This window comes from Rhipicephalus microplus, chromosome X (genome assembly GCF_043290135.1).
Source record: "Rhipicephalus microplus isolate Deutch F79 chromosome X, USDA_Rmic, whole genome shotgun sequence".
Lineage (NCBI taxonomy): Eukaryota > Metazoa > Arthropoda > Arachnida > Ixodida > Ixodidae > Rhipicephalus > Rhipicephalus microplus.
The window spans coordinates 18,639,972-18,653,729 of record NC_134710.1 but is presented as its reverse complement, the minus strand read 5'-3'; the positions used below and the strand labels follow the sequence as shown (position 1 = coordinate 18,653,729).

Sequence of the window (13,758 nt, the reverse complement as noted above, 5' to 3'; positions counted from 1 at the left end):
AAGGTAGTTTGTCCCATTAATTAATATTATAACAGCGTCGATTTCGGCGTTGCCATTTGCGTAACAATATCGGCACGTTCAACAGCACCAGAAGAATCAATGAAAAATACATGCTGAAGTAGTGTCTCAGGGCCCCTTTAAGCATGCCTGTGTACGTGACGTAAGCACCGGAAGCACATTGTTGGAAGCATCCCATCGCCCATGTTCAGCATATGTAGAGTTGCATGCATGTGCTGGTATTACACGGGCACGCATGATGCAAGCTTGCTTTGGTCATTTGCTTTGAACATGGCCATTTGACCAGTCAGTTTGGTGGCCTGTAGATTACACATGTTTCCCGAGGGCATATGGGGTCTCGCGTAATTTCCGGACATAATATTCGTGTTTTGTTTTCAAATCTTTCCTTCAAATTTCACGGTGGACAGTGGTCTCACCGTGATGTACTGGTTGTCACAATGGTGGCAGCCTTAAGTAAAAAAGACAGTGGAAATTTTCGCTTGGCAACTTGTTGTCTAAAGCGTTCCCTAACTTCCATGTTCGTACATACACTATTTTGATGTCTGTTGCTTCTACATATCACGCAGCATATCTGGCTTTCCAGCCACAACATTACTCACATCGTCAAACTTGTGCATGTTTGTCTTGACCATGATTCCGGTCGGCTTGAAGGCCTTCTGGTTCGGCTAGGACTGCCATTAGCAGAGGCTTGCCCGGCTATGTCTTGCTTATTATTATTATTATTATTATTATTATTATTATTATTATTATTATTATTATTATTATCACCATTATTGTTATTATTGGCGATGCAACAGCAAACATCCTCTGCTACACACTTATTGCTGGTAGCTCGCATTGCAAGGGTAGAGTTGGGTAACCTTATCTAAATTTCACATTTCAGTTTCTCAACATGGTATTATTAAATCTGTTATTACTTTTTAGCGTTATGTTCATAGAAGAGTATACATACGAAGGTAGCCCTCTGGCATCTGTGATAAATATATGGAATTGAGGGAGCTGTTGTACCCTGGCGGATTCCTTCTTGCCAGCACATGTTGAAACGTCATTGCTTTAAATGCTACCGCTAGCTTTCATTGCAGGCATCTGATAACTTTGTCGAACTCTAAGCGTCAGAGCCCAGAGAAATGAAACATCAACGTGCATGTGCTCATCGTGGAAAAAAAAAAAAAATCAAGAATGAAAGATAGAAAGAAAATTATGCATTACGGCTCCGTTCTTACGACGTTGTTATTAGTCATTGTTCAATGCATTGATTGATACGTGGTGTTTAATGTCCCAAAACTACGATATGATTATGAGAGATGCCGTAGTGGAGGGTCCGGAAATTTCGACCTCCTGGGGTTCTTTAATGTGCACTCAAATCTGAGCACATGAGCCTACAGCATTTTCGCCTCCATCGAAAATGCAGCCGCCGCAGCTGGGATTCTATCCCGCTACCTGCGGGTCAGCAGCCAAGTACCTTAGCCACTAGACCACCGCAGCGGGGCTTGTTGAATGCAAGGTGCACAGAATACACGATCAGTAGTGTTTTTTTTTTTGCAGGAAAGTATATACTAGAAGTGTGCACTTTAGTTGGGGATCCAAATCAATAGTAAAAATACAGAAATCCAGGTCCCATCAGATATAATTCAATCCACATCCTAAATAGTAAAGTCAGTAAATACAGGTCGATGTAATCCAATTCACATGATAAGTGGGCCGGGCTGTAACCATTATAGTGAACTAGAATATATTCTAGTGGTGGAACCGGTCTGGCTCAGGTGTTCTACTTTTATACAGATGCCATGAGATGGTGCGACTTCTACGTTTTCTAGCAGCATTGGCTGCATTGTAGGACAGTCGTTGGCTCCTTTTAACTCATGTGTTTGCTTTCTGGTTCTATCGAACAATAAACGGCCAACTTGTTTACTCTCCGACTCAGAGGTTGCATTTTGGCCAGATATACATGTTTTTTTCATATTCACTGCATGTGCTCAGAACATTCTGAGTACTTGTGGTACATTTATTTACTTATTTTATAGGAGCGCCTGATTTTTTTTACCACTCGAGAGTCTCGAGGAGGCAGACGTAACGGCCATAGAATTTGCTTTAAATCATCATGGAAAACCTGGAAAAGTCAGGGAATTTTGAGAGAGAAAATCGGCAAACACCCTGGACATCTGAGCTTTTCACCTAACAACGAAAATTGGCTTTGGCATCGCGTGATGCCGTCACCATTGGTAGACACCCTGGACATCTGAGCTTTTCACCTAAAAACGAAAATTGGTTTTGGCATCGCGTGATGCCGTCACCGTATGACGTTGAGACATCACAGACCACTAGAATGTAAAAGGTCATCATGACATGTTATGGTCACGTTATCATATGACATCGTTGCTTTGCACCCAGGTGAGGGGCTGAAAGTTTGGAATGCCTCCGGTCAAAGAACCAGTGCCAAACCACATTAGGTGTAGAAAACATTGCGAGGGGGCGGGAAGGATCAATAAATCAACTGAAGAAGCAGACAGCTTTCGCCTTCAAGTCGTCTTGGGTGAATACATAAGAACCTTGCATTTATTGCACTCTTACAGAGTGCTTATTTTGCTCTTTGTTGCTTGGTTATATTCTATCAGATCTGCTTGATATTCACCATAATTCTAGAGGCCTCACCTATTCTGGCTTCACACATATCATTTTTGGTTCCTTGTGTCAAGGCAAAAAGTGCTAGTTGTTTCATTATTATTGTGATAGCAATTATATGTACACGCTCGGGTGTATTTTGCCGCCAACGGCGGTGACCGCCGTCATTCACCATATATGTATACGTATCTATGTATATGAAAACGCAAGAAAAAAAAATAATTCAGAGAAAGACGCGGAATCGAACGCCCGACCTCTTGGTTGTGACTGTGTGGCGTTGGCCACTGAGCCACAAAGAAGCACCTCCTCCAAAGCTGAACGGCAAGCGCTTTTTTCTACCAGGTACCGCCGGCGATGCCGGTCGCGGCGGAACTATAAGCGGGGCACGTTTTGAGCACGTTTTGATCTGCTTGCCATTCTTCACGTGACATTTCAATCTGTTGCTATTGCATTCATTGCTTCGCCTTTGCAGCAAAGCTGGGATTTTTTTTATTGATACAAAAACAGCACTCACAGCCAGCTTCTTTCACATTACCAGCTGATGTAAGCACTGCTCCGTCCTTGTATACCTTTTGCCACACTGAATGAAGCTTCCACCATTGCTTTTAAAGTCACAGTATCACCATTAACAGCCTCGCATAGCGGTACTTTACTTATGAACTTTTTCTGATTTAAACACTTTGTGCCCAGATACTGAGTGCTTATTAGCACCACGAGAATGCTCATGCTGCAGAATTTTTTCTTCTGAATGCGCCTGTGGCAAGTCCTTCAGTTGTTTTGTCTATGGCCCTTTTGGTAAATGTGACAAAACGGCTGTATGTTTTTGGCAGCTTGGAGGGGCATCTGTATCCAAACGACAAATTAATAAATTAGCCCAATCAAACTCTAATGAAACAAGGGATCACGGGAGCTCAAACAGTAAAATGGAATGTGTAAATTATGCACAAAAATTCTTGTTCTGTTATATATATGTTCACATTGTCAACTCTGTCGTCAGTGCCTTTACGCGATCACGAATTCGCAGTCGCAGGGGTGGGAAACCTGTGCCATACTGCTCCAAAATGGTCTTTTTTGTCTAATTTGCAGCATTGCTGCACCACAAGGTGGTTTTGTAACCGAAAGTAATGTTGACGCGATCAAGTATTTACACTGCTTCAAAAGCATAAAATCGACCGATCAATTATTCTGACTTCTGCGCGATTGCGGCAGTGTCTTTTCTGGTAATCCTTGGCAAAGAATGAAAATGAGGTGGTGATTACCATAAAGCATGCCAGTATTACTGATCGCCTACAAAAATCCTACGTGGGGTGTAGTGCCGCTCTAAGCCTATTGAACGCTTTCAATAGCCGGTGAGTACCTGAGATCGCTGAAGCACCGATTCCTGCCACCTCAATCGTTGTGCGGGACAGTGTTCAGCGTGCACCGTTTTGCAGAAGTGAAAGCAGCTCGCTGTTGCGGAGTTGAGCGTTCTGGATCGTGAGAACCGAGACAGCAAGCGTAGCCCACACTTTCATGAAGCAACAGCCCAAACGCGCCTCCGTTCGTTGCCAAGACCGCTAAAGCATCCCTTCCAGAAAACTCTCGTCATGTTTACATAACAGGCTTCTCACCGCATCTGTGCATTGTCTGAAGCGAAGTGGGCGCAAGCGGCTCAGCACGATGTGTTCGCCAAGTAAGCGACGTAACTAGCCAGTAGACAATCAGCTCCCTGCAACCAAACCATTTGTTAAAAAAAAAAAAAAAACTGCCGGTCTTCGCAAAGTAGTAGATCGTTATACAAATTTATTGCGGGCAGCCGATTATGTCTATTTCATCACTATGTCAGTCGCTCGAAACGCTCTTTGGTGTCGCCACCGCGTGCCATCGGACAGTCATGCGAGAATTTCAATCATTTCTAAACTTTGGCAAAAAGAAAGTAATGGCTTCGTGGTGGGCACTTTAGGCAATATTTGCTGTGCCACTGTATTTATTTCTTCTTTAGCGATGACGGCGCATGTAAAGGAATGCAAATTCGTACTTCGTCATGGGCGTGTGCATGGTGGAGCAAGAGAAGGGGGGTTCCAAGCCAGCCCCATACATTGACATAATAGGGAAAGGGGGCAGCGAAGTCAGCCTCATATATTGACATGATAGAAAGAGAGGGCGTTGCGAGAAACTTCTGCTCCCCCCTGAAGCCCTGCGCACGCGTACTTGGTGGTTAATACATACTACGTTTAGTGCATAGTTAGCGGTGTTTCCGGCAGGTTCTCAGCATGTATGTACGTATTAATGAGGCTCTACTGTAACAAGCTTTGCATGTGTGTGTACTGCTATGAGCTTCATGCTGCAGCTAGCTTATTGGTGCAATATCTTTCACTGTCTTATGTCACCACTTCTGTACATAATCCTGATTTCCTATTTCGTGGGCTTGCTGTTTCTGTATACAGTCAAACCCCTTTATAAAAGACACTGATATAAAAGACAAATGGGTAAAAGATCTACCAGTGTGCTTACAGTAAAATATGGGTTGATAAGAAAATGCATACCAGGTACTCTGCTTATAAAAGACATCTCATATAAAAGACAAGAATTGCTGCCCGGAGCATGCCTCTTGATTGATGTGGGGTTTAGCATCCCAAAACCATTACATGATTATGAGAGACGCTGTAGGGGAGGGCTCTGGAAATTTAGACCACCAGGCGTTCCTTAACGTGCATCCAAATCTGAGCACACCGCCCTACAACATTCCCGCCTACATTGGAAATACAGCCGCCGCAGCCAAGATTTAAACTCGTGACCTGCGGGTCAGCAGCTCAGTACCTTAGCCACTAGACCACTGCGGCGGGGCCGGAGCATGCTTCTTATACAGGGGTTTAACTGTAAATTATTATGTAAACTGAGGGAACGTTAAACTGAATTAAAGCTAAAAAATGTTCTTGCTCTGTGTGTGTCATGGAAAGCCTATGCATGCTCAAAACACAGAGGTAGCTGCCCCAAAAGTAGATTTTACCTGCTCTAGTGGCTGCTTCAAGTTACTGCAAGGCATTCCCACCACTGCAGTCGGGAGAACAGGAACTACACAGAGAACAAACTACACATGTTTTTCTGTTGCCTGAAAATAAATATTGGGAAGTCAAATGCGCAGAGTATTCTCGCTTCATGTAGTGCGACACTGTGCTGTGACTATCGGTGTCATCGCTTGGCAGATTCGGAGTGGCTGACGAACTCAGCGCTAGAGCACTTCACTCTGGTGCAAAGAAACAGAAGGAAATCTGCCAATGAAACACACGTCCTCCCTCGGGAGCAAATGGCGGGGTCAGAATGTAATGCGATGCGTGCGTCTCGCTTCTTGCTTGAGTAGGCACGCTGGGCACAGCGCCGCTACGCTGGCAAAACGTAAGCTCCGACGCGAGGTGCAACTAACGCGACCGCGTCCAGTGACGCGCCCATAGTTGGCACTGTTTCAAGGCATGGGACTCCATGGAGTGGATCTCGTGAAGCAGCTGCTCCAGATTTACCAATGGGAGGCTTCGGGAACACCAGTATGGCGTAAAAAGGGCTATTCATTGCAAACGGTGCAGCTGCAATCTTGAATTTGGCAAATGTGAAGTATTAGATGTCAACTGAAATCAACTAACGCAATAAATAATTGAGGCCCACAATATTGCCATGTGAAAAGATAGATGTGTAAGCACTTCCTGTGTTTTATTAACTGACAATGAAGTTGTGCATCTTTCTGCTGGAATATCCTGCCTATCATTGGTGTCGTGTGCTCAAAGTGTTTTGCATCTATGTGCATTTGATATCTTTTTTTCCATCTTTGTCTCTTTTTCTTTCTGTTCTTTATTTCTTGGACAATGGCTGATACGCGGATATGTATTTATTTACGTTTTTCGCCGCAATAAGCTTCAGTTGCCAGTTAGCGCAACGTGTGGTTGTATGTGTACCTTTTCTGTCCTGGTCTTTTGCACTGGTTCTCCTATGATCCTAATATACCAACCTAAAACTAAATTCATGCTATTTTACTCCTTATGTAAAGCTATGCGATTCGTGCCACACCTAACAATATGTAGATGCATATGTTATTCATCCCACCGAAGCAGCCACATTTTTTAGTGTTACCATTGATTCTCACCTAAAGTTTGATAAGCACATTGCCGCTGTTTTGTCCAAAATTTCTTTAGGTAAATGTGTTCTGAATTAAATGTGCACACATACTTTCCGCACACCTCATTCATTATATTTCGCCTTCATTCATAGTTACCTAACATGCTGTTCTTCATCCTGGGGAAATACTTATAGAATTAATTTGTCCAAGATTGCTCATTTACAGAAAAAAATCTATAAGAATTATTACCTTTAGTCACTGGAGAGACTCCGCTACACCCATCTATTTTAATCTCGGTATTCTCCCCATGCATCATTCCATATCCCTGCAACTAGGTATGCTCATATATTGCATGTGTCAGCATGACATTGAATGAAAAAGTATCCCATACCGTTATCTAATAAATACAAATTTGACCAGGTTCTCCTTACAACATAGCTTACTGTTGCCGGTGGTTCACTCAAACTATGGTAAAATGGCAACCCTTTTTTCTGCTATTTACCTTTTATTGAACTTGCTACCTATGTTCATTAAATGCTACCACAATGTAACATCACCTAAAGTTCAAATTAAAAGAAGAACATTTATTTCATCATCTTTGTAACATTTCGTGATAATTCCTATGTCGCTTTCTTAAGGTATATATGGTTTTCTTTCATTTTCATTAGTTTTCATCAATTTTTTATAGCAATTATGCTTTTACTGTCTCTTGTGCTGTGTGAATTGTTTTATGCCTTGTCAACTTATAGTTTGTGTTGATTTGTTTTAATATGTATTATTCTTTTGCTTTTGTTTAATTTCACTGTTGTTTAATTTCATGCTTTCAAATTGTTTACTTTTTTTCCCAATATGCTTTTCCTTTCCTCTCTATTTACCTGGCTTGTATTCAATCAATACAATATCGCCAGGAGGTCCCCATGACAGTGTTTACTTTGGGTCCTCCTCCTGTAATACTTACGAACCACGTCACTTGTCTTGATGTTATGATAAACATAACTTCAACAACAACTCAATTAGCACATTGATAGCTGATAAGTGCAGCATTATTAGATTATTTTGGGTCTGAACAAATGCCAGAGAAATTAATGTTAATTGTTAGTTTTTTAGTACAAGTGTTCTAAATAAAATACTCTGGTAGATTATTCAATTCTGTTTTCTTCTTTATACTCTGTACAAACATTCGTGGTTTGCACATGCTACAGGATGCTGTTCTTTGAGTCGGAGTACCACGACGATGACAGCAAGCGGGACGCACGAGCCAAAGATAAAAAGCGCAAGAAGAAAGAGAAACCTCGGCATGATGGTGTGGCAGGCCTTGGTAGTATAGCCAGTAACGAGGGGTCTCGACTGGACGCCGATTCCAAGTCGCAGAGCAGCCTCGATGATGTGCCCCTGCTCAGCCTGGATGAGTCCTCGTCAGAAGAACGGCCTCACTTTGCCTCCGCTGCGCTGTGCGACGCTGGCAAGTTGCCTCTCTGTGAGCACTTAGGCTGAACTACTTGCTGGCCTCTCTTTTCTTTCCTTTCTTCTTTCTGGCTGTCTGCATGGCACCTGACTGCCGTTTTTGCAACTCCTTTACAAAAACAATATGGCCGGCATTTCTTTCTGAGAGTGAGCTGGAGGGCCTGGTGCGACTTCGTACAGGGCCCTCCAGAAAAAAATACTTTGAGTTTCTGCAATACCAAAAAAGACACTCTTACTTAGAGAAAAGGCTTAGTGAGCTGGGAGGACACAAAACCGAGGGTAGTGGCGACGTTGCCTTCAGTTCGCACGCCAGTTCACCATGAAATGAAATTTGCCAGGTTTTAGTATAAAATTGTAAATTTTCTTCTGCATGTAACACAATAATATTCACCTTGCATGTTCAAACCATCCTTCACTACAGGTTAACAGAGTTTTCTAACGATGTTAAAAAAAAAAAACTTGAAGAATGCTTGAGCTTTGGCTTCAAGAGTGGAATTCAATAGCGTAGTCATACCCTATTCGCACGGCTTTGCCAATTGCAAGCTTTGATTCACTTCTTGGTGAACACCAAAATCATGCTGCAAAGAAAGGAATTCTGTGTGCCTGTAAATTGGCCATTTCAAACTATCCTTTAATGCCTACTACAAATGCAGTTGCGAAGTGTGCACTATGACATAGTTTTTCAAAAGTTAAAAAAAAAGACAGGATGTTAAGATGGTACAAAGGAACCATTCTGTCTTAGCGCTGTTTTTTTTTTTTCAAGTTTTTAGTTATGTACCAACTAGGCCGCCTTTCGCTGCTTCTTGAGGCATAATTCTTGCTTTTGCGGGCTGGAAAGGCACCAACTACTTGTTCATAAGGCAGCACGCACACCCTTACAGCTGCACACATTGTTGATGCTGTTGTTGATAATGAAAATTAATTATGCATGTGTGCATTGTAATTGGTGGGCCTTTAAATCAACCACTTGTTGCACAAGTGACTCCTGCTTGGATGCCTGGTGCGCTTCTACGCTTCTGACACGCAATATCACTCACAAGTGTTAATAACACTCCCAGCATTACATAACATTCATATGGGGTGATTCCACGTAAGATCGAACAAAGCACGGTCGGTCGACCTCATAAATGTTTCAAAATTTTATATGTTGTTGCCTGAGGAGTGGAAAGAAGATATCCACAGTTGGGTTTGCCTGAAAAAAATTTGTTGAAGCACAGTGAATCAGTAATGACAAAGAGGTGGAGTGCCACGCTCATCTGCTCTGCTGTTTTTACCGACTTTGGTGATCAATTACACTAAATATATTAAAGCTACGTAACTAAAATTTCTTTACCAAAATACATGCTTATTTGTGCTTGCGTTCAGTTATTTTTAGCTCTTTGGGTGGTTCAGATATTTTTATTCAAAAATCTCAAGATAGACCCAAAAACGTTTTTTTAACTAGTTTGCAGGCCTTTATTTTAAAAAGGGCTTCTGACAGAGTGGCGAAAATTCTGCACTACTTTCTCAGCATGCTTACTTATAAAACTGCCAAAGCTTATATTATTAACACTTTTGAATAAAAAGATATAATTGCACTAATTTTTAGAAAATGGCATGCAAGGGAAACTTCTAATAATGATAAAAAAAAACATTTCTGATATTTCTCAAACTTTCCCTTCTTATTCTATTGCACATCAGCTTTCACAATCAATAAACACATGTTGCATGTTATGGTTTTACTTGCGATTATAGCCCATCAAAAAATGCCCTTGTGCAAGAATAGGCAATAGATCGGACTTCCTGCCTGCGAAGTATGGAATGCAAGCCTAAGCTTCTGTTTTTTGAAAGGCAAGCAGCACTAAATTAGCTGTCAACTGCATGAGGACACCCATATTTTTCTTTCAACTCATCAGGTAACAATATATAAAAATTTGAAATAAATTTAAAGGATCGCCATGCTTTGTTCAATTTTACGTGGAATCGCCCTATAGTGTTTTTTTTAGTGTAATTTCAAGTGCTGGTGTGACTGGTAGAATACCTGCTTGATGCACAGAAGTTCTGTATTTGATTCCCACCTGAACCGTAGATTTTTAATTATTTCTTTATTTGCACCGAACTTGAAATTTTGCTCAAAAACAGTGCTGATTTTTTGCTCACGACCAACGATGCTTATGCGGACAACACCGGAATTTTTAACGAAACAAGCTCTTTAACACTCTCACATTAAAACCTTGCAGTGGCCCTTCTGTGGGCACTGCCGTCTGGGATATGTCCCATTTACTCAGTCTTAAATTTCACAACAAAAATAAATTCTTGTGCCGATGCATAAAGTCAGAGTTTCTAACTTATGAAGTGAAATAGATGAGTAAGTAGTAGAATACAATAATCTCAAAAAAAGTAATTTGCTTAAGTATTTTTTAAAAGCTTTCCAATAGTATAGGGTAGGGAAATTACACGAAAAGCTTTGTTAAAAGTTTTGAAGTCGCTGTGTGGATGGTCGTATCAGTCATTGGTTCGCCATACAGAGTTCTCCAAAGAAGTGAAGTGCTCTAAAGCCACTTCAATTGCGAAGAAATGTGCTTTACTACCTCCTCACTTTTGGGATACCAGGCTCGCTAAGGAAAAGTTGTGCTAAAGGACAGGGACAAAGAAGACACGAAACACTGGACATTCGCTCAACTTGAAACTATTTTTCCCCAGTTAGTTATGAACCAACTCGGCCAAATCATTGTTTCGCTCCAGGAAGTGTGCAACTGGCCCATGAATAGAGTTTGTTATTTATGGAATGGCTGCACATATTTTGAGAAAGGCTGCGCATACGAAGTGAGTTCATAACAAACCCGCTAAAATGATGACATGATAAACTAGCCACTTAATTAAGAAGTTGAATGCACTCATGCCTGTCAGGCACACGCACACAATGCAGCACACTTCCCTGAAACATTAGTTTCAGGGAAGCCCGATAGCGTGCAACGCACACTTTCCTACAGAAGTCATTTGCCGAAGTGGTGCAAGGAGGGCCAGCACCACTACGGCTTTCTGGGAAGCCCTGGACAATGCCTGGCGTGCTGAGGCAACCACCACCAGACCCCACAGGTGGCGCAGCCCTGGCTGCTTCGCGCTCTCTGAACACCACCCCACCAAAGGCCCCTGTGAACCCTGGCAGCAGCCAGGGCAGTGCACAAACTAAAGCCTCTGGCCCGGTGGGGACAAAGGCTGCGTCCATCATGACGAAGCCTATCCTACGTACACGACTGTCTTTCACCTCTTCAGAGGCGATGGACATCACTGGACCAACGGCGAAGACTGCGCCAAAGAATTGGCGAGAGCCTCTCGACCGCTCCAAAAAAGACAAAATGCCAATCAGAGGGCTTGACAAAGGCTCTTAGAAATAAGCCACTTTTTTCTTCCAAGACACGCAGTACACACACACTTTCAAGATGGAGAAAATACTACAGTTGATCCTGGATATATCTAACTCGAAGAGGATTGCAAAATAGTTTGATATATCGAGAAATCTAAATGCAATATATGTGTATTCAAGGCCTAAGTTTAAGCATTTCAGGCCTCAAAAATCTTCAAGAGCTAACATAATGATTCGCTCACAGTATAATGAAAAACAAGGTGCGAACTGCCGGTTGCCACACTTTATTTCGCATGAAAATAGTCCGTAAACTTGTCTTGCTTCTTGCAAACCCTCAAGTTCCAGTCATCCTTAATTCATTGAAGTTTTTCGAAAAAGTGAACTTAACTTCTTCGGCCATGACGTTGATTGACGCAGAACACCGATGCAAGCTTTGTAATGCAGCAGAAGGTTGGTTAGTGGCGGCAGCAAAAACGTTGGCACATTCATAACTGCACAGCTACACTACCGCGGCATCGGTGGCCAAAATTTTACATTGATACAGTCAAAAGAGCAACGCCGTCATCTGTACCGATGAAGTCGCTTACTGTCCGAGATGGTGCCCGGAAACGCTGATAAGTTGCAGAATCCACTGAGGCACCGTATTGTTGTCAGCGGTCATGATGCACCCGAAGTCGTCACCTGGCCCGCAAAAAAACGTTTAAGACAGTGTTTTACTTGACGTCGCTCCAAGCACAAGTCATAATTTTTATCGCTACATACGGGTGAACGTTCAGTTCAACTCCCAAATGAGGATTTATCAGGAACGAGGTGAGAAGTCGCAATACACAAAAGACACAACGCTGAGTTTGTCAAGAGTTCCCACTGTCGACATGTTGGCGATATTGATGTCATTGTGGCTTTGTAGCTGGCAGCCTCTGCTTTCGGCGGCTTTGATGCGAAAAGATAAAAAAAGCATAGCCTCCGAGACACACGTTCTAAAACCGAAAAGACTAAAAATATGTCACAAGGTTCCACATCTAGAAGGCCATGCTTTTCAGGCTCGCATGTCATTGTGCGCTAACAAACAAGGAAGGGACTGCGACCATTGCACTGAGATCTCTGATTCACTTCACATTCTCATTTTGGTGCTCTAGGCAATCGGTCTTTTGGAAAACACTAATCCCGTGCACTAAGACCTGCAGATTGCGCATCCAACGTACAGATGTACTCACAAGTGCCGCGTAACGAACCAGATCGGCGCGATGAAAGAACGTTGTTTTTTCCTCGCTTGTGCACAAAAAAAGGATCAGAACTTGCTAGAACGTGGCCTAAAATTGATCAATATTCGCTAGGAAAAATGCACTTTCTGGGCTTCAACGCCGCGCAGCGTTCAATGTAGAGGATGTCCGGCTGTGCGGAAGTTAGGATATATGGGTGCACCGGTCCCATACTTTTGCGTACTCCTTCATCAATCCTAGCATCATCTCCCCATTCATTTTACTTGATTTTAACTGGGAAGTGGTTGAAAACCTATATAGTAGTGATCACTTTCTAATATTTATTGTAACACAAACACAAAATGAATCTCCGCCCCAGGCTCCCCGGATGAAGCTTGACAAAGCCAACTGGGAAGATTTTCACAAGGCTGTCAAGATCTCTTTGGCGGACCTGTCTTGTTTTAGTATTGATGCTGCTGTGGAGTACTTTACTGCTTTTATCATCAATGAAACCACAAAATTTATACGAGAAACTAGTGCCATCAGTATACGTCGCGTTTCCTGGTGGAACGACGAATGCCGCGAAACCCGAAAGAAACAAAATAAAGCGTGAGGTCTTCTGCCTAATTCCCCCAGTGCAGCAAATCTAATGAATTTCAAGCAGGTCAAATCACAAGGAAGGAGAACCCGCCGGCAGGCTAGAAGGGCCAGCTGGCAAAAGTTCATATCAGGTGTGAACGCCTATAAATATGAGACAAAAGTCTGGATTGGCGTAAAAAAAGTAAGTGGTGAACAAGCTTATTCGGTGCCCTTGGTAGACACCCAGAGTGAAACCTTGGAGGACCAAGTGAATTTCCTCGATGCTCACTTTAAACATGTGTTCAGGTCGTGACATTACTCAGAAAGCTTTCAAAAGTATAAGACGAAATTAGTCAAAAACTGGAACGGAAGTGCAGAGAATATGAGGAATACAATGAGCCTTTTTGCTTGGCTTAGTTTCAGGCATCACTAAACTGTTGCAA

General features: G+C 42.5%; 1 protein-coding gene across 10 annotated transcripts in view; it reads left to right on the top strand.

The window, feature by feature from the left end:
• ICA69 (islet cell autoantigen 1-like protein) overlaps nucleotides 1-13,758 on the top strand; it is a 117,425-nt gene that overhangs the window by 60,566 nt on the left and 43,101 nt on the right. For 9 of the 10 annotated variants that reach the window (XR_005110334.2, XR_012888109.1, XM_037426613.2 and 6 more), the window contains one exon: nucleotides 7,930-8,204. Coding sequence is in view for 8 of the 10 variants with exons in the window: in XM_037426613.2 (XP_037282510.2) it covers nucleotides 7,930-8,204 (275 nt within the window). In the remaining 2 variants the exon portion in view is untranslated. The remainder of the gene's footprint in view (nucleotides 1-7,929; nucleotides 8,205-13,758) is intronic. The other variant, XM_037426616.2, reaches the window with a different exon arrangement.